This window comes from Oncorhynchus keta, chromosome 16, assembly GCF_023373465.1.
Source record: "Oncorhynchus keta strain PuntledgeMale-10-30-2019 chromosome 16, Oket_V2, whole genome shotgun sequence".
NCBI classification, from domain to species: domain Eukaryota; kingdom Metazoa; phylum Chordata; class Actinopteri; order Salmoniformes; family Salmonidae; genus Oncorhynchus; species Oncorhynchus keta.
The window spans coordinates 8,039,000-8,063,806 of record NC_068436.1 but is presented as its reverse complement, the minus strand read 5'-3'; the positions used below and the strand labels follow the sequence as shown (position 1 = coordinate 8,063,806).

The 24,807-nt window shown below is 40.6% G+C and overlaps 3 protein-coding genes across 4 annotated transcripts in view; 2 read left to right on the top strand and 1 right to left on the bottom strand.

Moving 5' to 3' along the window:
* Positions 1–1,121: 1,121 nt before the first annotated feature.
* Positions 1,122–5,212, top strand: LOC118395463 (sialic acid synthase-like). 2 transcript variants are annotated; one of them, XM_035789271.2, is made up of 7 exons: positions 1,122–1,369; positions 2,340–2,555; positions 3,187–3,286; positions 3,495–3,649; positions 4,016–4,282; positions 4,605–4,853; positions 5,021–5,212. In XM_035789271.2, the coding sequence occupies exons 1-6, from the start codon at positions 1,238–1,240 to the stop codon at positions 4,821–4,823; spliced, it is 1,089 nt and encodes a 362-aa protein (XP_035645164.1). In that variant the 5' UTR covers positions 1,122–1,237; the 3' UTR covers positions 4,824–4,853; positions 5,021–5,212. The 2 variants fall into 2 exon arrangements, with proteins under 2 accessions (XP_035645164.1, XP_052320586.1); XM_052464626.1 differs by having other exon boundaries at positions 1,123–1,369; positions 4,605–5,212.
* Positions 5,213–7,760: 2,548 nt separating this feature from the next.
* The window catches only part of LOC118395461 (sodium/potassium/calcium exchanger 2-like), a 20,502-nt gene continuing 3,455 nt past the window's right edge, over positions 7,761–24,807 (bottom strand). Inside the window, exons 3-10 of the mRNA XM_035789269.2 lie at positions 14,310–14,342; positions 12,654–12,777; positions 12,328–12,420; positions 11,847–11,917; positions 11,544–11,681; positions 11,293–11,382; positions 10,636–10,802; positions 7,761–10,366 (exon numbers count right to left, since the gene is read on the bottom strand). Of these exons, the coding sequence (XP_035645162.1) occupies positions 10,117–10,366; positions 10,636–10,802; positions 11,293–11,382; positions 11,544–11,681; positions 11,847–11,917; positions 12,328–12,420; positions 12,654–12,777; positions 14,310–14,342 (966 nt within the window). The 3' untranslated portion in view covers positions 7,761–10,116. The remainder of the gene's footprint in view (positions 10,367–10,635; positions 10,803–11,292; positions 11,383–11,543; positions 11,682–11,846; positions 11,918–12,327; positions 12,421–12,653; positions 12,778–14,309; positions 14,343–24,807) is intronic.
* The window catches only part of LOC118395462 (DNA repair protein complementing XP-A cells homolog), a 19,473-nt gene continuing 17,729 nt past the window's right edge, over positions 23,064–24,807 (top strand). Inside the window, exon 1 of the mRNA XM_035789270.2 lies at positions 23,064–23,155. The gene's annotated coding sequence lies outside the window, so the exon portion shown is untranslated. The remainder of the gene's footprint in view (positions 23,156–24,807) is intronic.

Genomic DNA, 24,807 nt, shown 5'->3' with positions numbered 1-24,807 from the left:
GCAGACTGTTGATCCCCATCCCTCTAAAACAGATGTTCATTTTGGTGTAACAAAATACACCTGGCTGTCATCCAAAAATGTGTTTTTCAGTTTCAAAATTCTACAATATTACATAAACATAACAAATGTTCCTTGACTTCATCCCCCCTGTCTTTCACTCAGATAAAGGTAAAGGTAGGCAACTTGATTCTTCTTACATCTACTACTAAAGTTTTTTTTAAAGCTTTGGATTGGTGTAAACTTGGGCAAGAGAGTTTCCTTCCACCATTATTATTGGACCAGTCTAGGCTATTATTCTTTTAGATCCAAGTCACGTCAAGATTGAGCTAGCCGAACATATGACCTGGCCCATCACGTTAGTATTACTGCCCCCATTGGAACGAAGTGGCATCCCGAAAAAACACAAACTATAGTCCTAGTAAACGTAAATGGCTCCTAGCATTCCACCCATAGGCTACTTTCTGTCCCTGAAACTAAAGCTGAAACGAAATAATACAAAAACGAAACCGAATAAAAACTAGTATATCAAGTCTGAAAACGACCTAAAACTCACCTTAATTTCAAATAAAAATCTAAAAATCGAATAAAAAAGATCTGTTTTATATTAAATGACAAAACTATAATAACCTTGGTGATTGGTGAGGTTTGCATGTTAGGAATCACGTCGGCTCTATTCATTGAATTTCTATCTGCAACGTTTGGATACTGAACATGGCACTGGGTGATGTATAGTCAGAAGCCAGTTTTTTATTTATACTTTTTTTTATAGGTAGAAACAAACAGATTAGATTAGAATATAGTAGACTTGACTGTCTATATAAGGTACATTTATTTATATACATGTGGTGGATGTTTACTTTTCTATATCAGAGGATGTGAAATAGAATTTTGTGTTAAAAAAGTAAAATACACTGTATACAAATAATTATTGACGTTTATACATCTTCTATAACAATAATAATGATAATATATATTTTTGAAAGTATTCATTACAATGTCTCACATTTGGACTCTTGAGAATCCTGAAATGACCTGTGAGTGAAGGGAGAACCTTTATTTTGAAACATGAGTGGAAAGGAAACCACGTGGATTCCGGATGTGCAACGTGTAAATTAGCTCGACTTCTTCCACGAGAACCCACACCTGACTGTTTCTGTACTACTGGTTCAGAGCAAGCGACCCTAGCCATATTATCGCTACAAACTTTTTAGGAAACCGCATTTATCACATTTCTAAAATGCCTCTGAAATTCGAGCTTTGTCCTGGCAGGATGATTGGGGGTTCTAACCCCTGTTTTATTATTGCAGAAATTGGACAGAACCACCAGGGAGATATTGAAATTGCCAAGAAAATGATCAAGATGGCCAAGGTAATGTTAGTAGCAAAATGAATTAATTAGCTCAGCTGCTGTATTGGGGACCATGGTACTGACTTACTTGCTAGTTAACTAGCGGCTTCTTTAGTATAAATACATTTGACTCTTTTTGTTAATTGTTTACTCCATGTAACTCTGTGTTTTCTGTTCACACTGCTATGCTTTATCTTGGCCAGGTCGCAGTTGCAAATGAGAACTTGTTCTCAACTAGCCTACCTGGTTAAATAAAGGTGAAATAAATTTTTTTTAAATTAAAAACTGACAATCCAGTCTCTTGGATGACACTGCTTCTTGTTGGACTGCTGCCCTACTACTGTGCCAATGAGGAAATGATCGATTCCAGTGCGCATATGACTGTAAAATAACAATAACCTGCTCTTGCTTGCTGGGGCTGTATTTCAAATTGTGAACTTGTGCCATTGAGACCATGGGCATCTATTGGTCAATTAAGGACTGATATTGGTTTGAAATGGAATTCCTGCCAGAGATATGGCACAACCGATACCCACCCCCATATACAAAATGATCACACCATTTGACTGTGTTTTATGAAAGGCAGTGGGTGTGTTAGCTATAGATTGTTGCACATGATAATGTGATTTAACCAAATATTTTGTTTTCAAGTCAAGTTTAAGCTTTTTAATGTCACATGCACAAGTACAGTGAAATGCCTTTCTGGCCTTACTGTGAGTTACAGGTTAGGTACTGTTTGGTGTAGCACAGTGAAATTTCAACCAACCTTAACTTGGCGACACTATCTTTCTGTCTGTCGCCATCTTGTCTATTTCAAATCTTCTCTCATTGTTCGAGACAGGTGAGTGTCATCATGACATGTGGCACTTTGGGGTGTGAACCCACCTGTCTCAATAAATGATAGAAGATTTGAAACAAGGTTTCCTCCTCATCCTCCTTGGCAACACAATTTACAACTGTGACCCTACTCATATTGACAATCAATTCACAGGACTGCGGGGCAGACTGCGCCAAGTTTCAGAAGAGTGAGCTTGAGTACAAGTTCAACAAGCGTGCCCTGGAGCGTCCGTACACCTCCAAACAATCCTGGGGAAAGACATACGGAGAGCACAAGCGCCATCTTGAGTTCAGTCATGTACAATACCTAGAGCTGCAGAACTATGCAAAGGAGGTTGGAATTTTCTTTACTGCTTCAGGAATGGATGAGGTAAGAGTGATGGTGATGTGGAATAGGCCCATAGAGCCCCACTGTGGAGGTGTCATAAAACCCATTAAACCTAGCGGTCAAATGGGGAAATGGTTCCAATTGTTTCACAATTCATTTTTCCTGTAGGGAATTTTAGAAATGCCTAAAATAAGGGCTGTGTTTACTGAATCCTTACCCTGGTGTGACGTTTTGATAACCATCTAAATCTCTCGGACAGGGTGATTTGTATATAGTTAATCCAGAGATTCTTACATTTGCCTCGATTCAGCAGTGTCATGGAGATCATCATGGCGTTTGTAGTTCTTTATGGCGTTTGTAGTTCTTTATGACAGCCACATTAGCAGCTAAGTAGCTTTTTTTTTGTGGGGTAAATACAGGCAAATAAATTTGATAAGTCACCTTGTCCTAGAGAGATTTACACGGTTATCAAAACATCAAGCCAGGGTTGATCCTACATGAAACACAGCCTTTATTTTATGAGTTTCTAAAATCCCCTATTGGAAAAATGAATGGGGGGGAAACAATTAGGTTTCTTGGGCTATTATGACTCCTACTGTGGTACTACATCGAATAGGCCTGTAAAATGCATATAAAAACAGTTATTAATTATTTGTTGTATATCTCTTGTTAGATGGCTGTGGAGTTCCTACATGAGCTTGATGTGCCCTTCTTCAAAGTCGGTTCAGGGGACACCAATAACTTTCCCTATCTGGAAAAGACTGCAAAAAAAGGTCAGTGATTTAAAGTTTACAATATGATAGATATCGGGTGTCTTAGGCTGCTTAATGTAAAAATGAGCATTTTAGCTTCTGAAGTAGTTTGATTATTTGGTCTACTTTATACTCATGAAAGTGTAGTAAAAAAATGTGCAATATCAAGAATAAAGCGAAGCGTAGATTTTGTTGTGTGAAATCTCAAGTCTCTTTGGTTTAATGCTAGGTCGCCCCATGGTGGTGTCCAGTGGCATGCAGTCAATGGAGACAATGAGACGGGTCTACCAGACGGTCAAGAAACACAATCAGAACTTCTGCATCCTGCAGTGCACCAGTGCCTACCCATTGGAGGCTGAAGATGTCAACCTGCGTGTCATCGCAGTAAGAGTTTTTCATTGGTTTGAATGAAATAATTTTTTCAGGCAAGATCATCCCTAAACACATGGTGCATCTTATTTCTGTTATTTACATTTTTATTAAACTCGCCAAATCAGTTAAGAGCAAATTCTTATTTACAATGACGGCCTAGGAACAGTGGGTAAACTGCCTTGTTCAGGTGCAGAATGACAGATTTTTACCTTGAGATTCGATCTGGCAACCTTTCGGTTACTGGCCCAACGCTCTTGGCTACCTCCTGCCCCAATGGACCACTAGTGCAACAGTCACATTGCAAATCTGTGGTTAAGGCTAAATCCAGAGAGAATACATGTTTCGAGGCAGGAAAATGACCCATGATCTCGTTCATAGGAATACCAGAAGGAATTCCCTGATATTCCCATTGGATATTCCGGTCACGAGTCTGGGGTCCACATCTCCGTGGCAGCAGTGGCGCTGGGGGCAAAGGTCATTGAGCGTCATGTGACCCTGGACAAGAGCTGGAAGGGAAGTGACCACGAAGCTTCTCTGGAGCCCTCTGAGCTGACAGAGCTGGTGAAAGCTATTCGATTGGTGGAGAGGTCTCTGGGGACGGGCATCAAGCAGATGCTGCCCTGTGAGAAGCCATGCCACGATAAGGTACTTTGTGGATGGGCACTTTTCATTGTATTCCTACAGATGACGTTATTGTTACGCCACCACATGGCCATCTGCAATGGTTAATGGCAGTCAGGCTATCGGATGTAAGACAATTGGGTATTTTTTTTTACAAACATTATTTAAGCATTTATTCCAATTCAGGGGTGGGTGTGTGTTAGGGCCAGGAGTTTTTTTCCCCCAACCTTGTCATCTGACCTGGAAAAACTCTGTACCCTATGGGCTATATGATCTTTGGTTTGTTGCTTCAAACAGGAAAGGATGTCAGAACTTCTTTTAATACATTGATTGTGTTCTCTTCCAGCTGGGGAAATCAGTGGTGGCCAAGGTGGCAATCCCCAAAGGCACTGTGCTGAGTATGGACATGCTGGGGGTGAAGGTGGGCGAGCCGAAGGGCATTCCCCCCGAGGACATCTTCCAGCTGGTGGGCAAGTCCGTCACAGAAGACGTGGAGGAGGACGAGAGCATCACCCCGGATGTGGTCGACGGCTACGGCAAAAAGATCAAGTGCCGAGTGGAGTAATCACCCTTGTAATAGCCTACTGTAACCATGGTAATACCGTAACCACAATGCCAAACAACACAATGCACTTTTACAGGCTGAGAAAAGTGAAAAGATGGTTGTGTGAACATCGATAATCTAGATATTATTTCGAGGCTCAGAAGTTTCACTGAAGGGGACATGCTTTATATTTCTGGTTTCATGTTTTTTTTTACTAGATGGAAGCAAACATTCAATGAATCAGACTTGACTACAAGTGCCAAGTTAAGAAGAGAAAATACAAACTGTAGGTTCAGTAGTGACTGAAATGATTGCATTCTAATTGAATGTTTAACTGTTCACTTATAAATGAAATGGACAGTAATGTTAAGTTGCACTACAAAAATGTCAAATAAAAAATGACACATTAATGATTGTTTATCTTTTTCATATGAAATCACACTCCTTGATTGAAATTATTTTGTGATACAATTCTGGTACAAATGAGTGTCAAAGGGGAAAAAATACCGTATGTACAGTCAAAAGTTTGGAGACACCTACTCATTCCAGGTTTGTTCTGTATTTTTACTGTTTTCTACATTGTAGAATAATAGTGATGACATCAACTATGAAATAACATATGGAATCATGTAGTAACCAAAAGTCTTAAATCAAAATATATTTGAGATTCTTCAAAGTAGCCGCCCTTTGCCTTAATGACAGCTCTGCACACTCTTGGCATTCTCAACCAGCTTCATGAGGTGAGACATCTGGAATGAAATTAGCAGGTGTGCCTTGTTAAAAGTAAATTTGTTGAATTTCTTTCCTTAATGCGTTTGAGCCTATCAGTTGTGTTGTGACAAGGTAGGGGTGGTATCCAGAAGATGGCCCTATTTGGTAAATGACCAAGTCCATATTATGGCAAGAACAGCCCAAATAAGCAAAGACAAACGACAGTCCATCATTACTTTAAGACAAAGTCAGTCAGTGTGGAAAATTAGAGGAACTTTAACTTCAGGTACAGTCACAAAACCCATCAAGCACTATGGTGAAACTGGCTCTCATGAGGACTGCCACAGGAAAGGAAGACCTGTGAGTAGGTGAACGGATGATCTCTACATGTGGTTCCCACAGTGAAGCATGGAGGAAGTGTGGGGCTGCTGACACTCAGTGATTTATTTAGAATTCAAGATCCACTTAACCAGCATAGTTAACACAGCATTCTGCAGCGATACGCCATCCCATCTGGTTTGCGCGTAGTGGGACGATCATTTGTTTTTCAACAGGACAGTGACCCACCACACCTCCAGACTGTGTAAGGGCTATTTGACCAAGGAGAATGATGGAGTGCTGCATCAGATGACCTGGCCTCCACATTCACCCGACCTCAACCCAATTGAGTTGGACCGCAGGGTGGAGGAAAAGCAGCCAACAAGTACTCAGCATACATACAGTACCTTGCCGAAGTATTCACCCCCTTGGCGTTGTTCCTATTTTGTTGAGTTTCAATCTGTAATTTAAATGGATTTTTATTTGGATTTCATGTGATGGACATAGACAAAATAGTCCAAATTGGTGAAGTGAAATGAAAAAAAGAACTTGTTTCAAAAACTAAATAATTAAATGGAAAAGTGGTGTGTGCATACAGTGCCTTGCGAAAGTATTCGGCCCCCTTGAACTTTGCGACCTTTTGCCACATTTCAGGCTTCAAACATAAAGATATAAAACTGTATTTTTTTGTGAAGAATCAACAACAAGTGGGACACAATCATGAAGTGGAACAACATTTATTGGATATTTCAAACTTTAACCAATCAAAAACTGAAAAATTGGGCGTGCAGAATTATTCAGCCCCCTTAAGTTAATACTTTGTAGCGCCACCTTTTGCTGCGATTACAGCTGTAAGTCGCTTGGGGTATGTCTCTATCAGTTTTGCACATCGAGAGACTGAATTTTTTTTCCCATTCCTCCTTGCAAAACAGCTCGAGCTCAGTGAGGTTGGATGATGAACAGCCTGATCAACTATATGGGAAGGAGATGTGTCGCGCTGCATGAGGCAAATGGTGTTTACTTCAGATAGGGACTGGTTTTCTGATCCACTCCCCTATTACTTTTTTTCAGGAATGAATTGCTTTCGTTTGACTAGTTTCCTTCTATGAACTCCAACTCAGTACATTTTTTAAGTTGTTCCATGTTGCATTTATATTTTTGTTCAGTGTGTAATAAGGTGTCATTCTATTCATGACATTTCTACCTGTAACGTTCGACTACATTTGCCAACTGAATTTGTCCCGGGTTGCTGTGGTTCTTTTCAACCACTAGGAAGAGCTATTAGGTTATGTTCTTACACTGAGTGGATTAAACATTAGGAACACCTTCCTAATCTTGAGTTGCTCCCCCCTTTTTGTCCTCAGAACCGCCTGAGTTCCTCTGGACGTGGACTCTGCAAGGTGTCAAAAGCGTTCCACCAGGATGATGGCCCATGTTGACATCAATGCTTCCTGCACTTGTGTCAAGTTGGCTGGATTCCCTTTAGGTGGTGGACCATTCCTGATACACACGGGGAAACGGTTTGTGTGAAACCCAGCAGCGTTACAGTTCTTGACACACTCAAACCGGGGTGCCTGGTCCCGACTACCGTACCCCATTCAAAGGCACTTAAATCTTTTAACTTGTCCATTCACCCTCTGAATGGCCCACACACACAATCCATGTCTCAAGGCTTAAAAATCCTTCAACCTGCCTCCTTCCTTTCATCTCCACCGATTTGAAGTGACATCAAGAAGAGATCATAGCTTTCACCTGGTCAGTTTGTAATAGAACGAGCAGGTGTGTAACCAAATCCATAATGTATGCACCATTGCACCCTATAATGAATCTTTGTATATTATAGAGGACAACATTTATTGGATAGTTTTGACTGGTAAGTTCTGGGTGATTTGATTCCGAAATAAAGCAATTGACACCTAATTTCAAACAGTTTCATTTATTATCATTATGACATTTTATACAGAATGACTGATATGATTTTGACAATATTATACATGATTCAAGTACACATGATTATGATTCATATACATGATTCGTACTTAAATATGGTTTGTAACAAATATAAAAGCATGGCCATTCATTGTTTGTTCTGTATTGTGATAGACTTCCACGCCTTCCATATCGTTCTGCATGTTGACAGTTTTTCTTTCCTGCTCATCCATACATTAAAATGTTACACACGCATAAGATCCATTGAAAAAGAATATCAACAAATTGCACACTCTAGATATGAAAGTGCTTCACTTTAATGTGGCTGTCTAGAGTTAAGATGTTATCTGCCCATCTAACAGTGTTCTGTAGATATCCACATTGATCCCTAAAGTAGTGGAAGCAATATTGGTCTGACTATAAGATGGAATGATCATATTGTGAGTTGACATTACAGCTCACAAACTGTTTGTATGCATACAAATTGCATACATGAGAGAAAACAAATTGACAATGAGGAAATTGGCTTTGAGAAATTAACCAAAAAAAGTGAAGGGGGATACAGTAATAAATAGAAAATCTTTTAACAAAGATAATCCACTATTTTAGTTGTGAATATAGCAGTCTATTTATTTAGCCTATTCAGTGTGGGATGGTTCAATTATTGTTAAAACATCACATATAGTATATCCCAGTGATATGTTTTGCCATTGCCAGTGTAAGCACCGTACTGCAATGGTAAAGTAACAATTCTGCAGCAACTAAATAGTTTGACATTTTTTTTATGATCGATCTTATAGTGGAGAAGGAACATCTAGATTTTGTTACAGAGAAGAACTATTGATTATCCGGATAATATCATTCACATGCTATTTTGCTTTGGTCGATATAAAATCTTCAACCCCTATTCTGTTCCGTTGATCACAAGTGAAGAAAAAGAACCTGGATGTTATTCAGATATACGTGTTACTGTTTGCTGTATTATACAGAGAAATCAGGCAAACAAATAACGTATAAAAATGTATATATTTAGATGTTGCCTATATAATTCTGAAGCATACAAACGGTATCAAACATGGAAAAATGATCATTTGTACAGAGTTCACAACCCCCACTTTAGATGTTTTTACACTTCACATCTGCACTGTTTGGGGTTTAAGTCTGGGTTTCTGTATAGTACTTTGTGACATCTGCTGATGTAAAAAGGGCTTTATAAATGCATTTGATTGAAAGGGGTTGTTGTACACCGAAATTGATTTAATATAGTGTGTGCCGACATCATACGGTGTGCTGAATCTCACACCTGGCGACCATTTTAGCTATTCACATTTGTCATGTTCCACAACTGATTTTCATATAGAATAAGTGGAAGTACTTTACCGAAATAATTGTATAGTTACTTTTTCAAACATAAAAATGTTGTAGCATTAGGTACAGTAGATTTGCTGGATTCACCTTAATATTAAGTGTCAAACAATTTGGAAAATATGGGTTGGGGTTACGAAACCGAAGATAAATTAACATTATAGTATTTCTATTATATTTACTTAACAAAATTGTCCCAAACAAAACAACCGTCTTCATATTAATATAATTTTCTCTTCATATACACTTTTACCTTTCCATACTTTGCAAGTTCATACAACCATGTACCAGTTATAAACCAAAATCAGAACTGTACAAGTTTTATATTTTGATTTGAGAACAAAAACCTTTTGGGTTTTGCAATGAATCATTTGTAATATAAATACATCTGAAAACTAATTTACAAAAATCAAGAAAAACACTTCCGCTTGATCCGTGCAACCTTCCCACACTTCTCTGGCAGGTTCCACTTTCTGGTTAGGACAATGCTGGACCTTTTCCAGAGTTCCACTTCATACAGTCATCAAGGTTTTTGAGCCCGACTGACAGTTGGACAGTTGATACCTGTCTAATTCAAATATATTCTCTAATCATATCACATAGTCCTCTGGATTGGAGTAACCAGACGTGGTCCCCTACTCTCCATCATAGGCGTGATTACAATTGCCTGTTTGTCAGCCAACGACGGATTCAAACCAACCGAAGCTCTCGATGTGGTCATGTGACGTGGAGAGAGACCCACCCCGTTGGGCAGTAGCATCGTGAAATCAATCGCTCATCGTCAGGTCCGTCTGCCCTGCTCAATAAGTTTGCGAATTATCAACTGCAGGTTGTGCTCGGACATTTGAAATCAATCAATCACGCCAGGCTCGTTTTTTTCTACTGCTCCTCACAACGGAAGCCCCCATTGACAACCGGAGGATTATATGATTGTGTGTGCCTTTTGTGTGCGTTTGTGTTTCCAGGGGGTTCGGGGTTGAAGAGGGGCCTTTCAGATGGAGATGGGACACACGATGATCTTGTCTTCCAGCATGACGCTGGTTACCAGGAAGAAGATGTACAGTAGAAACATGAGGCCTCCCAGCACCTTGCTCATCTTCCACTTGCAGGAGGCGATGGAGATGATGACGAAGAGCAACATGAGGAAGAGAAGCACGATGGCGCAGAACAGGCCGTTGCTGCTCACCTGCACCGCCTTGAAGTCATTGACCAGGCCGTAGATGAGCCAAGGGAACGGCAGGCTGGAAGGGTAGACGGAGAAACATAGAAATCACATGTACCGTTACCGTCTAGAGGAGACTATACGGTGGTAAAGTGAAAACATAGTTGCAGTTGATCCTATGACTTTCTAGGTTGACATTTGTCATTCAGAAGAGCATAGATCTGTGCAAAACTACTGTAACATTGCAAATGTGGAGCGACAGAGCTTGCCCGAGAAAAACATCAAAGAATGACTCATTCATGCAAACAGGAGTTGGAGCATTTTAAATGTGCTTTTAGGCCGACTTACCCCACGGTGATGTCAAATATGTTGGAGCCCACAGAGCTGGACACAGCCATGTCACCAAGGCCTTTCCGGGCTACAATGACACTGGTGATTAGATCAGGGATTGAGGTACCAGCTGCTAATATGGTCAATCCCATGATCTCCTCTGTAATCCAGAAGGTCTCTCCAACCTGAGAGTGAAAATGGGTTAATTACATTGTTCAAACAAAGACGAAGAATCCGATTCGGCGTTATGACGTCTGGCAATAGACACGGCTGAAACTGGGTCTTGTTTGGATTGGTTGGCTCTTGTTCTATAGTCGAGGTTAACGTTGATCTGACGGGGGAGCTAGTAGGTACTACTGGAAGTAGTTGCTTAGCTGTTAGGATTATGTGTCGTGGTCACACACAGACTGATATGCTTCCACCATAATCAAAAGACCATAGGTGAGGTGATGTAATGATTGACACATTTTTTGGCCTTATAACAGTCATCTCAATTCTAGAGTAAAGAATCATGCCGGCTCTATTCATAGCATTTCTACCTGCAACGTTCCACAACATTTTACTTTGGGCCCTCCTGAACGCAACCCTGTCCTGTATCAGGAGGCAAACCGATAAAAACAAACCCTGTTTTGATTGGCTCAGAATGAGTGTGACAGGTGCCAGGGAGGGGCTTACCTGATGAGCCCACCATACCATGAGGTAGGAGAAGGCAGCAATCCAACAGATTGAACCAATGAAGGTTATGGGGAAGAATTTTGTGGAAGTCTGAAAAAAAAAAAAAGTTTCATGAAAACTTTCAATGTCCTTTTGAAGCGTCAGCGGCATAGATTTTCACAAATCAATCAACCAAACGACCTACCTACCAATCAATCATAGCTACACCGCAAATGTTAATGTAGTCTGAGGAGTATCGCAGCTCCACTTACCTCTCTCCTGACATCCGGCAGAGAGAGCCACAGAGGGAAGACGATGGGGAGGATAAGGAGATACGTTATTCGTTTGCGGTTCGTCTCCGGCCACGCCAAACTCAGCGGAGCGTCCTCATCTTCCTCCTCCTCCTCAGCCTACCAAACAGAGAGGGGGTGGGGGGTCAGAGAGAAACAGTGACAGGAATACCAAGGCTATAAAACGTATTTGATTTAAACAGAACTCATTTATCCAGTGTGTGTCAGTTACTCTCTTAAACATCATGTCACTGATTTTGGAGGTATTTAGTAGACAAAGCCTACCGGTCCTACGTCGCCGTTCGCAGGCGAAGTGACTTCCACTGTCACGTTGGAACTGTTGGGGATGCTTTTGTCTGCGTAGAGAGACAGAAATATAGAGAAAGGCCAGGAGTTAGACTTGAAGGAGAGACAGTGAGAGCCACTGGAGGAACTAATGCAATATATATTATGTATATACAGTATATTTAAGCAATAAGGCCTGAGGCGGTGTGGTATATGGCCAATATACCATGGCTAAGGGCTGTTCTTAAGCAAATACACCACAAACACCAGAGGTGTCTTATTGATATTATAAACTGGTTACAAATGTAGTTAGAACAGTAAAAATAGATGTTTTGTCATATCCGTGGTATACGGTCTCATATACCATGGCTTTCAGCCAATCAGCATTCACGGCCGGAACCACCCAGTTTATAATATAGTATATAACACAAAGTATTTCAACATATTTAACATTTACGTACATTTAAAATGTAAAGCTCACCTGCGACACCGTTGGGTTTTTCCCCGCCCCCACCACCTTGACATTTCTGTTTGGCCATCTTGTGAAGAATGGATGCCTTCTCTTTGAATCGCCCTGAAGCACAACCATTGCTACAGAGAGTCAGTGATGAACCCCAACGATATGAACCTAGCTATGGATTCCCCACTAATGGAAACATAAAACATTACACATATTTTATTTTGTTTCCATTAATGAGAAATCATGAAAACATGCCTAATACAGAAGCATATTGATTCAAATACATCAAATATAGAGATTGGAAGTGTGTCTATATTGAAGGTGTGTAAAAAAAACGTTGTTTTTACCCCCCAGTCCCTCACCCTCACTGAGAGGGTCCAGTGTGTGGATCATGAGCTGGAAGATGCTATTCCTCATCAGGGTGTTGTGGAGGGAGGCTGATGATCCTCCTCTCTGGAGACGGGGCTTGGCCTGCAGTAGAGACCAAGGGCATAGGCTGCTTTAACATCTATATACCAGAGGATCATCTATAGCTTCAATACTAGGTCTAAAGCTTCAATACTAGATCACCTATAGCTTCAAAACTAGATCACCTATAGCTTCAAAACTAGATCACCTATAGCTTCAAAACTAGATCACCTATAGCTTCTATACTAGATCACCTATAGCTTCAAAACTAGATCACCTATAGCTTCAATACTAGATCACCTATAGCTTCAATACTAGATCACCTATAGCTTCAATACTAGATCACCTATAGCTTCAATACTAGATCACCTATAGCTTCAATACTAGATCACCTATAGCTTCAATACTAGATCACCTATAGCTTCAATACTAGATCCTCTATAGCTTCAATACTAGATCACCTATAGCTTCAATACTATATCACCTATAGCTTCAATACTAGATCACCTATAGCTTCAATACTAGATCACCTATAGCTTCAATACTAGATCACCTATAGCTTCAATACTAGATCACCTATAGCTTCAATACTAGATCACCTATAGCTTCAATACTAGATCACCTATAGCTTCAATACTAGATCACCTATAGCTTCAATACTAGATAATCTATAGCTTCAATACTAGATCACCTATAGCTTCAATACTAGATCACCTATAGCTTCAATACTAGATCACCTATAGCTTCAATACTAGATCACCTATAGCTTCAATACTAGATAATCTATAGCGTCAATACTAGATCATCTATAGCTTCAATACTAGATCATCTATATCTTTAATACATAGCTTTAATCTATAGTTCCAATGCATAACTCTAATCTACAGCTGCAGGTGTGGTGTCAATTTGGCTTTCAATTCAGTCACGTGAACTGAGATTCAATATATGAATTGAGTTTCGATTTTACTTTACTGGTTTGACCCCAACCCTGAACTCACAATGCATCTGTGTCTTTGGTACCTAGTGGCGTGACAATGACGCAGTTGAACACAGCGGTATGCACAGTGAATGCACAGTGTGACGTGTCAAGTGAGTGAGTGTCAATAATGAGGGTCTTGTAGTGCAAACCAGCTGCATATATTTAGAGAGTTGATATATTTAGAGAGTTAGGTCAACTTTTGATCTAATTCTAGACATTCAGTTACATAGCAGTGTTTAAATATTGCCCATGTTAATGGGGAGCCAACATGGCTGCCATAGAATGTTGAAGTGTCGTGTAAATGCATCATAATGCTCCTTCTAGACATTCCGTTTCATAATATTTGTTTAATATTCCTCATGTAATGTTAGTGGGGAGCTAACATGGCTGCCATGTTGAATGTTGAAGTGTCATGTAAATGTGTGTTAATGCAGAAACGCCATTGCCCCAACACTCTTAAACACATGGCACTGGTGTTCAATGTATTCATGCAGCATTGCGTTCTATGGCAACATGCTCCATGTGTTTGCTTAAGAGCACTGGATATTCAGTACTGTCAATATGACAGTACACGTACAAATACATATTAAGATGCAACGACAGGACATAAACATACCGTCAACTTGTTTTCGACGTCCCCCGTGCTTTCCTTCAAAGGAAAGAAGTCAAGAGAAAGAAATGCATGTATGAAGGTCACACACAATCGCACGTAAACAGAAAATATAATCTGCCAAGTAATGCTAGTTATTGACAAGACGATGTAGCCTAATGAATGAAATAAAAGCGGCCATCATGGTAAATGATCAGGATATGAAACTGTCAAATGGGCCAGCCAGTTTCAAAATTATCCATAGAGAATGTACAGGTTGTAAGGGCAGCTGGGAAGACATGGCGGCTCGGCAGCTGGGAAGACAAAGTCTTTCAAACCTACAGATGCAGCTCCTCTAATCTAAAGCCAACAGTTCTTCAGAGGACATATACCGGACAGTGGTGGAGACAAAAATCTACACAACTGTTTGAGAGAGAAATTCAATTGAGAAAGCATACTGGTTTCCCGTTTAAAATGTAAGGTACAGTATGATACTATAGCAAGCAGTAGGTTTCCCTGTCTAAAATAGGAAAGCCATTTGTGAAGACTATGGGACATGTATCGCAAAACAGGCTAAGATGGCATGACGTGTTGGGAAGGCACGAAGCAAAATGCAAAATATCATATGATTGTATGAGAACATTGGAACATTTGGTTTGTGGCGTACATACATGCACACCACTGTTGCACAACATAACATGCCCGTTCTGTTAACCCAAAAGCAATCCTCTGTAGAGGTTTTTATATAACAAGGACCGTGGTTGAATCTGTGTTTGAAATTCACTGCCCGACTGAAGGACCTTACAGGTAATTGTACGTGTGGGGTACAGAGATGTAGACATTCATAAAGCATGTTAAACACTATTATTGAGTCCATGCAACTTATCAAATCAAATGTATTTATATAGCCCTTTGTACATCAGCTGATATCTCAAAGTGCTGTACAGAAACCCAGCCTAAAACCCCAAACAGCAAGCAATGCAGGTGTAGAAGCACATTTTTTGCACATTTTTGCTCCTGAACTTATTTAGACTTACCATAACAAAGGGGTTGAGTACTTTGGCTTTTTAATTGATAGAAAGATGGAAAAACATAGACAATATGGTGTAGCATGTAGGCCAGTGACAAAAACATCTACATTTAATCCATTTTAAAGTCAGGCTGTGACATAACAAAATGTGGAAAAAGTCAAGGGGTTTGAATACTTTCTGAAGGCACTGTAAAATCAATGATTTGAAATGAATGAATAACTTCAATACAACCCTGTGCAAAGACAACAGAACTGTGCAACACCTTAGCAGCTTGCTATGGTCAGACACGTTGTTATACCACCGTAACGGTGTATCTTCACACCACAAAACAAGAGAACAGGCAAGCATGACATACTAATAAATATTACCTTTTAAAACGGGAGAGGAAACAGGGGCAGGAGCAATTTGACTACGCATACATCGTGTTAGCCATACTGTAGTGTTAGCCATACTGTAGTGTTAGCCATACTGTAGTGTTAGTAGTGTTAGCCATACTGTAGTGTTAGTAGTGTTAGCCATACTGTAGTGTTAGTAGTGTTAGCCATACTGTAGTGTTAGCCATACTGTAGTGTTTGTAGTGTTAGCCATACTGTAGTGTTAGCCATACTGTAGTGTTAGCCATACTGTAGTGTTAGCCATACTGTATGTTTGAATTCTAAAATACATTATGATTACCCACATTTTTTTTATTTACTGAATTTCAATTATTTTCTTCAATTAGCATTGTTGAAAACCCTGAACAGCCCTGTTATTTGTCTACCAGAAAATGGGACAACAATTACACAACCATTTTAGATCAATGTAGACGATTCATGTAGTCTTGTTAAGTGCTTCCACTGGGGTTAGGAGGATCCATCCATAGGCACTAATTGCCGTCTCTCAAAGTGTTAGCGGATGAGCGTTAGCCATGTGAGAGCCCAAACTAAGGCCTTTCCAGTAAGGCAGGCTAAGGCCTTGTGCTGTGTTTGATTCCCGGCGGTTGGCTGTTGCCTAATGCTCACATGGCCCTACGGGTTATACAGGTTGTTGGGCATTGAGCCTAATAACCTGCAGAGCATCTGCTGCCAGAGCTTAGGGTTAGGAATGGATGGATTGGCAAGACGGACAGCTGTTGGAGGTTTGCATTGTGGCCTGGCTTACTGTGGGAGGCAGGTAGTCTAGCAGAACATTGGACCAGTAACAGAAAGGTCGATGGTTCGTATCACCGATCCGAATAGGTGAAAAATCTGATGTGCCCTGAAGCAAGGCAATTAGCTAATTTCTCCTGTAAGTTGCTCTGGATAAGAGCGCCTGCTAAATGACTAAAATGTCAAATGTACAGACGTGGTGCCTTTTATCCCGTCTGAAACCACCGCCAAAACATCGCCACACTGCCCAGTTTGCTTAACAGTTGGTCTGCTGCGTGTAATGTGATCTGAAATGGGCGCCATTATCATAACTAGCACACAAGCATTTCACTGCACTTTTTATAAACTGTATGTGATTGAATGCCTTTTATTTTTGATTTGATGGCGACAGGACATAAACACTGACCGTGTAAAAATGGATTCTTAACAGAACTCCCACCTAGGTCAGGAGGGGAGTGGGTTTGGAGAATACATTGCTTAGTTTGCAGAAACTCAAGGTTTTCGGCGTAGCCACAAATAGGGTAGCAACAAATTGGGTAGACACAATACAAATATAGCAATAATATTTAGCAAATTCATATTTGTTCAACTGAAAAGTAAATGGCCTTATACTAGGCTACAGCTTATAGCATTAACCCTGTACTGCAGTGGGCTAAATCAGGTTCACACAGTGTTTCTTGGTAGTCTTAAACAAATCTACTTTGAAACAAAAGTATACACCTCACACACATGGTTATGGGCTTTAAAAAGACACCTGTACCAGTCACATATAGGGATTAAATGTATTACATTTTGAGTTTGCATCCCAATATTACACTTTATATACATCACAGAAGACTTAAATATAACAAAACCATTTGACATAGAGTTTATTTAAATTTTTTATAATGTTGATTAATTATGAAATTATGAAACATTTTAACAGTCCACCCATGAGGCCACTAGAGGGGAATTTGGTCATTTGACTGCAGGAAAGGGATTTATTAAAGAACAAATAGTGATTTGACAAATTCTATAGGCCAATCTAGACAAACATTTTGTGGTGAATTATGTATGGAGTCGACATATAAAAACGAATACCAAAAAGAAAGGAGCACCGGATGAACGGTGATTCATATGATTATAATAGATCCTCATCAAATTCATAGTTATTAACTCTTGCCAACATTATAACAGAGGCATAGATGTCTCTAGGTACAGAATCTGGGATGGAGTAAACAATGCACTAATGGGTGATCCATTTGCTCCACAAACAGGGGAATTGAAGTTAATTTAAAGTTCCCTGATTAATAGGGATCTTTACTTTCACTGCCATTGTTTTTATATCACGTAGCTTGGTCTCCCTAACTCTCTTTATGCTTCTGCAATAACAATGGAAACATACTTATATATTTTTTACTTGAAGTACTATTTTCCAAAGTGTTTTGGCTGTAAAAGCATATTTCAAACACTAGACATGTCCTCATAGCTTCAACAATATTTACCAAAATGCTGGGTAATGGCTTGGAGAGGGAATTTGCAGGGTTTTCATACTCTCCATACATGAACATACATGCAAACACACAAACTGGACATACATACACACATATATATATACACATGCTGTACTATAACAAATATCTGGATGAGAAAATCAACATATATATATATCAAATGCATATTTTTTACTTCTTTCAGTGCCTCAATAACAGGAAATAGCTAAGTCTGGAATTCAATCAAAGTTGCACTGCAGGGGGTAACTGCCCCATTGGAAAGTGCATGTTAGGGAAGAAATGGGAAAGGGGGATACCTAGTCAGTTGTACAACTGAATGCATTCAACTGAAATGTGTCTTCCGCATTTAACCCAACCCCTCTGAATCCAAGAGGTCCGGGGGGCTGCCTTCATCAACATCCAGGTCTTCGGTGCCCGGGGGAACAGTGGGTTAACTGCCTTGTTATCTAATGCGATTAATTAAAGTGTCATTAATTCAAGCTGCCAATCAAAATTATCTTTAAGATCTTCATAAGGAACACGTGAAGTTTTCGAAAATAACTATTATTCACAGTATACTGTAGCCGTAAGTTCCATAAGGCTGCCAGCCCGCCAGCCAGGGCTTTCTGCAAAGCCGGGAGTTTCTGCAAGTATCCTTGCGAGGCAGAAGTCAATTGTGTCCACCTGACCTGCCAAGCTCCCAGACTTAGAGTGGATTAATCCACAGAGATAACCGTATTTAGAACAGTCATTTCAACCCCTTCATGTTAACTCTCATAACAACCTTCACATGTCACAACGTGACGTTTGATTCGACCCTCACACTTTTTTTTTTACACTTATTTTGTATTTGGTTTAATATTGGTTGCCACTTGGGTGGGGTTACAACCCTTAAGGGCCCCAGTGTCCATTGGATATAGAAGATATTGGATAGAGAATAACATGTTAAGTGTGTTATCAGTACCCTTTCTTCATGGGAAAGAAATGAACCTAACCCAATCACAATACAAGTACACGTTTAGTTACAATTAATAACAAAGACTGGAGCATAAGCAATATAGACAATACATTCATCAGCTGTTTTTATAGTCTTCCCTATTTCTGAGCCAATGAAACACACTGTAACTGATTGGTTAGTTGTGGCCCTAGGGCTTAGCACAGGAAGTGAACCCTCACAATAAAGGTAAACATTATACTAAAGCAGGGCTCTCCAACCCTGTTCCTGGAGAGCTGTCCTCCTGTAGATTTTCACTCCAACCCCAGTTGTAATCAACCTGATTCATCTCATCAACCAGATAATTATTAGAATCAGGTGTGCTTGATTAGGGTTCAAGTGAGAACCTACAGGACGGTAGCTCTCCAGGAACAGGGGGGGGGGCCCTGTACTGAAGATTATGGAAGCATGGTCCACAATCTTGTCATTGAGGCATGATTCAAAGGAAAATGCGGATGGAAATACGTGTACACTGGTAGTTGCTTTCTATCTAAATCATCAGTGAGGATTTTGCCCTGCAAGATAAGCATGCAGTCTTGTCTCTTGCAAAAAATCTCCAGCAAACACTTCCTAGTGCAGTCAGATCATGCTGGTCAAAAACTCTTACATGTGAGTTCCAATGTCCATACTAGCATACTATTTAGTATGCATTCCCAATAGATTGCTTCATTCTAAGTACTGTATGCTAGTGTATTATACTGAAAAATATATATAAATAGAACATGCAACAATTTTACTGAGTTACAATTCATATAAGGAAATCAGTCAATTGGAATAAATTAATTAGGCCCTAATCTATGGATTTCACATGATTGGGGATACAGATATGCATCTAAAAAGTAGGGGCGTGGATCAGAAAACCAGACCATTTACCTCATGCAGCGTGACAAATCTCCTTCACATGGAATTGATCAGGCTGTTGATTGTGACCTGTGGAATGTTGTCCCACTTCTCTTCAATGGCTGCGCGAAGTTGCTGAATATTGGCGTGAACTTTGAATCACGCTGCCATACACAATCAATTCAGAGCATCCTGAACATGCTCGATGGGTGACATGTCTGGTGAGTATGCAGGCCATGGAAGAACTGAGACATTTTCAGCTTACAGATCCTTGTGACATGGGGCTGTGCATTATCATGCTCAAACATGAGGTGATGGCGGCGGAAGAATGGCACGACAATGGGCCTCAGGGTCTCGTCACGGTATCTCCGTCAATAAAATGCAATTGTGTTCATTGTCCGTAGCTTATGCCTGCCCATACCATAACCCCACTCTGTTCACAACATTGACATCAGCAAACCGCTCGCCCACACAGTGCCATACACGTGGTCTGCAGTTGTGGAGGCCAGTTGGACGTACTGCCAAATTCTCTAAAACAACATTGGATGCAGCAGAGAAATAGAGAAATGTGCATTACATTTTCTAGCAACAGCTCTGTTGGACATTCCTGCAGTCAGCATGCCAATTACACGCTCCCTCAAAACTTGAGACATCTGTGGCATTGTGCTGTGTGAGAAAGCTACACATTTTTACAGTGGCCTTTTATTGTCCCAAGCACAAGGTGCACCTGTGTAATGACCATGCTGTCTAATCAGCTTCTTGATATGCCCCACCTGTCAGGTGAATGGGTTATCTTGGCAAATTGAGAAATGCTCACAAGCAGGGATGTAAACAAATGTGTGCACATCTTTGAGAAATAAGCTTTTTGTGCATATTGAACATTTCGGGGATCTTTTATTTCAGCTCATGAAACATGAGAACAACACTTTACATCTTGCTTTTACCTTTTTGTTCAATGTGTATATATAGTGGATGTAGAGAAACATAATGTGAAAAAGATCCTCTTCTGTTGATTGCTAGTTCTTTGAGTCAATGTAGGCTTCTGTGTCTTTAGTCAGTCAGCTTTAGTCAGTCAGCTGCAGCAGGTTAGTTACATCATGCCCAGGGCTCGATTCCCGATAGCGATGGAACTTATGCTGCGTTCCTAACCAAGTGGGAAGGACGTAATTACCAGCTGTGAAGTCATGAATACAGTTTGATGCATCATGCATTCACGTGCTTTGAACTTTGTCAAGAAAGGCTGATTGGCTAATGGCCAACAAGCTGCGTCAACCATAAACTATAAGTACAGCTATCATTCTTGTAAACAAATGATCGTGTTCCAAAATCATGTTAAAATATTGCTTTAAAAAAATAATGGTAGTTGTTACATTTAACTGTCGAAAATGCAGTTATTGAGGTCATTTCCTTAGTATGTGACGTCAGAGGTCAGCATGTGGGATACATTTGAGCTCAGGGATGATAGACAAGCTTCCCACTACTAATTGGGAGATTGGAGGGGAATTTAATTGAAAAGTTCCAGTCATATGTGGTAAATACCACCTTCCCAATCTGTTAAAATGCAGCATTAAGCTTAGGAGCGTTTTAACGATGCATCGTTCGTATAACAGTTGAAGATCTTATGCGTTTCCCAAAACACCACAAAACGTTCAGTGTTGTTGGATCATATGTCGATACTGATGGGATCAAAAGAAAGGCAGCACTGCTGTCGGATCAGCTTTCGCCTTTCAGGTCTTACTTTAACAGTATAAATATTCCGCAACACTGACGACAGTTCAGCTCCTATATAGATATTCTCATTTATGGCTGCAAATATTGAGGCAGATTATTCTAATGCTAACCCTATACCAATGCACTAGATCATAAATTAGGTATTGCGCACATGGTGTTGTAGCCTAAAATTATCAACAACAAAAAAACTCTGTTTATTGAACATTGAATTGATGTCAATATGGTTTAAATATATAGGTCTTTACTGTACTTATATTTTAGTTCGGGCATCTAGTTTTTCATTTAAGAATATTTAGTAACAATTGCAAAAAACATTGCCAAATTTGTAACTGAAGTTATCTGCGGCTGGTCACAGAAGATACAGATAGGCCTAAACATCTTGATGCTATGTTTGGTGTAGATCTTCTGTGTATAAAGTAACGCAGAAGGGCAAATAAGCATTTGACGACACACTTGGCTGTTGTACGAGTGGTCTGGGGGCAGTTGGTAAATAATGAGTGTTTTCAAGTGCAACTGTACTAACGATGGTTTTGGGAAACAGCTCGGAGCTTTAACGATGCTCCTACGAGGGTCCTAACAATGAATTTAGCCTTGAGATGCTTTTGGGAAACTGGGTCCAGCCCAGGAGTCAGTCGCATTATATTTGCTGTCGTCACAAATGGTAATGGGATAAGGGTTTAAGAAGGATTGGAGTCTTAGAATAATCAAGTGTGGTGAGTTCTTCCTGACTTCCACCATCTTACACATATATATATATACATCTCTCTATCTCTCTCTCTCTCTCTCTCTCTCTCTCTCTCTCTCTCTCTCTCGCTGCATATATGTGTATATATATATATATATGTATATATATATATATAGCTTGGGTTAAGAGCACAAACTACTCTGAATGACAAAACAATGAACACAATTGGTTAAAAAAATGTTTTCTAACTTTTCCAAGTGTTGGGTGAGTTGTGCTTCTGCTGGTGTGGAGAGCAACTGGCTAAAATTAGCTGTGGTAAATGGATTGGAGGATTTGCAGAGGGATTACTTACAGACATATGAGGGCAAGCAAGTCGTACATCATGTGCTGGCTGGTTAAAAAGCCAGAGGGAGTCAGACCAGTACAAGGATGAGAGACTCCCTGGGAACAGGGCCGTTTTCTCAGAAGGACAGAATACAAACAGAGTTTTTATATCCCCTTGATGATAGAAATAGTAACCACCTCTTCAAGTCGGGTTTAATAATGGCGCTCGCGTCGCAACGTTAAGATCCGAGGTGTAAACGGAACGTACCACACATCAAATAACTACTGATCAAATACTGTATGTCATGTAAAGATGTAAGGGACAAGTTTGCCGCTACCCACTAATTGTTGCTGTCGCTACAACATTGGTTCTTATATAAAGAACAAAAATGTGGCTCGTAATTTAGTTATCATTAAATTAATTGAAATAAGTATTGTTTAAGTACTGCTTGCTGGAATTATTATATCAAACCTCATTGCTAGATATTTCTTTACAATATCTTGTGTCTCAATGTGGCGAGACGATGATAATAACTAGTACGTATGGATGTTATTTTCTTCTCAACGCCAAATACAGGCCGATCATCTAGTCCAAATTGCACAGGAGTATTACAGTATGAACCCCTGAAGATCTGGAATTGGGATGAAATTACAAGTCAAAAGCTACAGGTAAGCCCTAACAATCACAGCCAACATCCAGCTAGGGTTCACCTGTGCTCCGTAAGAGTGTGACTCTGAGTATATAATATCTGAGAGCAATGAATCAGACTCCAACTGAAGACAAAAGACAAGAACACAGCAGGTTGGATACGTGTAGGAGATATGTCACAACAGTAGAGTTTTGAATGATAACGATGCAGTTTTTTTTTGTTGTTGTATTTATTCTATCTATAGCTGTGCACGTCAATTTATTTGCTGTGTCTTGTGGGGCTGGCCCTAAATGTTTTATCCCATGGAAATGTATGTATAGCCTCCTTAAAATCTGAAGTTGGGTTGGTGTTGTTTTTTTGACATTAAGGGCCAGCATTGCTGGAGAATTACTAGCCAGCCGATCTTGATAATAAAGTCGTTTAGTACATGTGTGAGTTTTACGAACACAGTACATGCCGTACTGTAGCCTACTGTCTTTATGTCAACTCTGGCCGTCATGAGATGTTGAATGAATACAGCTGTTTTCTCGTTGGTTCAAGGGGACACACTGTGCAGTGCACATTGTTGGGCCTATCCACTCAAACGTGTCTATCCTTTGAAGAAATGTGGCCACACCAAACTATCCTCTGGAGCCATGTTGATAATAAGAATTGGAGGGCTGCAGCGCCAGCTGTGCCATCAGAGTCCCTGGGTTCGCGCCCAGGCTCTGTCGTAACCGGCCGCGACCGGGAGGTCCGTGGGGTCGTCCGGGTTAGGTCGGTAGGGATGTCCTTGTCTCATCGCGCACCAGCGACTCCTGTGGCGGGCCGGGCGCAGTGCGCGCTAGCCAAGGTTGCCTGGTGCACGGTGTACCCTCCGACACATTGGTGCGGCTGGCTTCCGGGTTGGATGCGCGCTGTGTTAAGAAGCAGTACGGCTGGTTGGGTTGTGTATCGGAGGACGTGTAACAGTATACTTTTAAACCGTCCCCTCGCCCGGGCGCGAACCAGGGACCCTCTGCACACATCAACAACAGTCATCCACGAAGCATCGTTACCCATCGCTCCACAAGAGCCACGGCCCTTGCAGAGCAAGGGGAACTAGTACTTCAAGGTCTCAGAGCAAGTGACGTAACCGATTGAAACGCTATTTAGCGCACACCGCTAACTAAGCTAGCCGTTTCACATCCGTTACACTCACCCCCCTTTTGACCTTCCTCCTTTTTCCGCAGCAACCAGTAATCCGGGTCAACAGCATCAATGTAACAGTATACTTTTAAACCGTCCCCTCGCCCATACCCGGGCGCGAACCAGGGACCCTCTGCACACATCAACAACAGTCATCCACGAAGCATCGTTACCCATCGCTCCACAAGAGCCGCGGCCCTTGCAGAGCAAGGGGAACTAGTACTTCAAGGTCCGATTGAAACGCTATTTAGCGCACACCGCTAACTAAGCTAGCCGTTTCACATCCGTTACAGACGCATGACTTTCAACCTTCGTCTCTCCCGAGCCCGTACGGGAGTTGTAGCGATGAGACAAGATAGTAGCTACTAAAACAATTGGATACCATGAAATTGGGGAGAAAAAAGGGGTAAAAAAAAAGATAATAAGAATTGGAATCTCCAAACATTGAGACCTCGTCAGAGTGACCACCCTCCCCCATTTGCAGGCCGTTACAGATATTGACAG

Bases quoted from the DNA above. Each gene is read 5' to 3' on its own strand.
- LOC118395463 (XM_035789271.2), top strand. From the start codon at position 1,238: ATGCCTCTGAAATTCGAGCTTTGTCCTGGCAGGATGATTGGGGGTTCT. The intron at 1,370-2,339 runs GTAATGTTAGTA...ATCAATTCACAG, and splicing joins AAATGATCAAGATGGCCAAG to GACTGCGGGGCAGACTGCGC. The intron at 4,283-4,604 runs GTACTTTGTGGA...GTTCTCTTCCAG, and splicing joins AGAAGCCATGCCACGATAAG to CTGGGGAAATCAGTGGTGGC.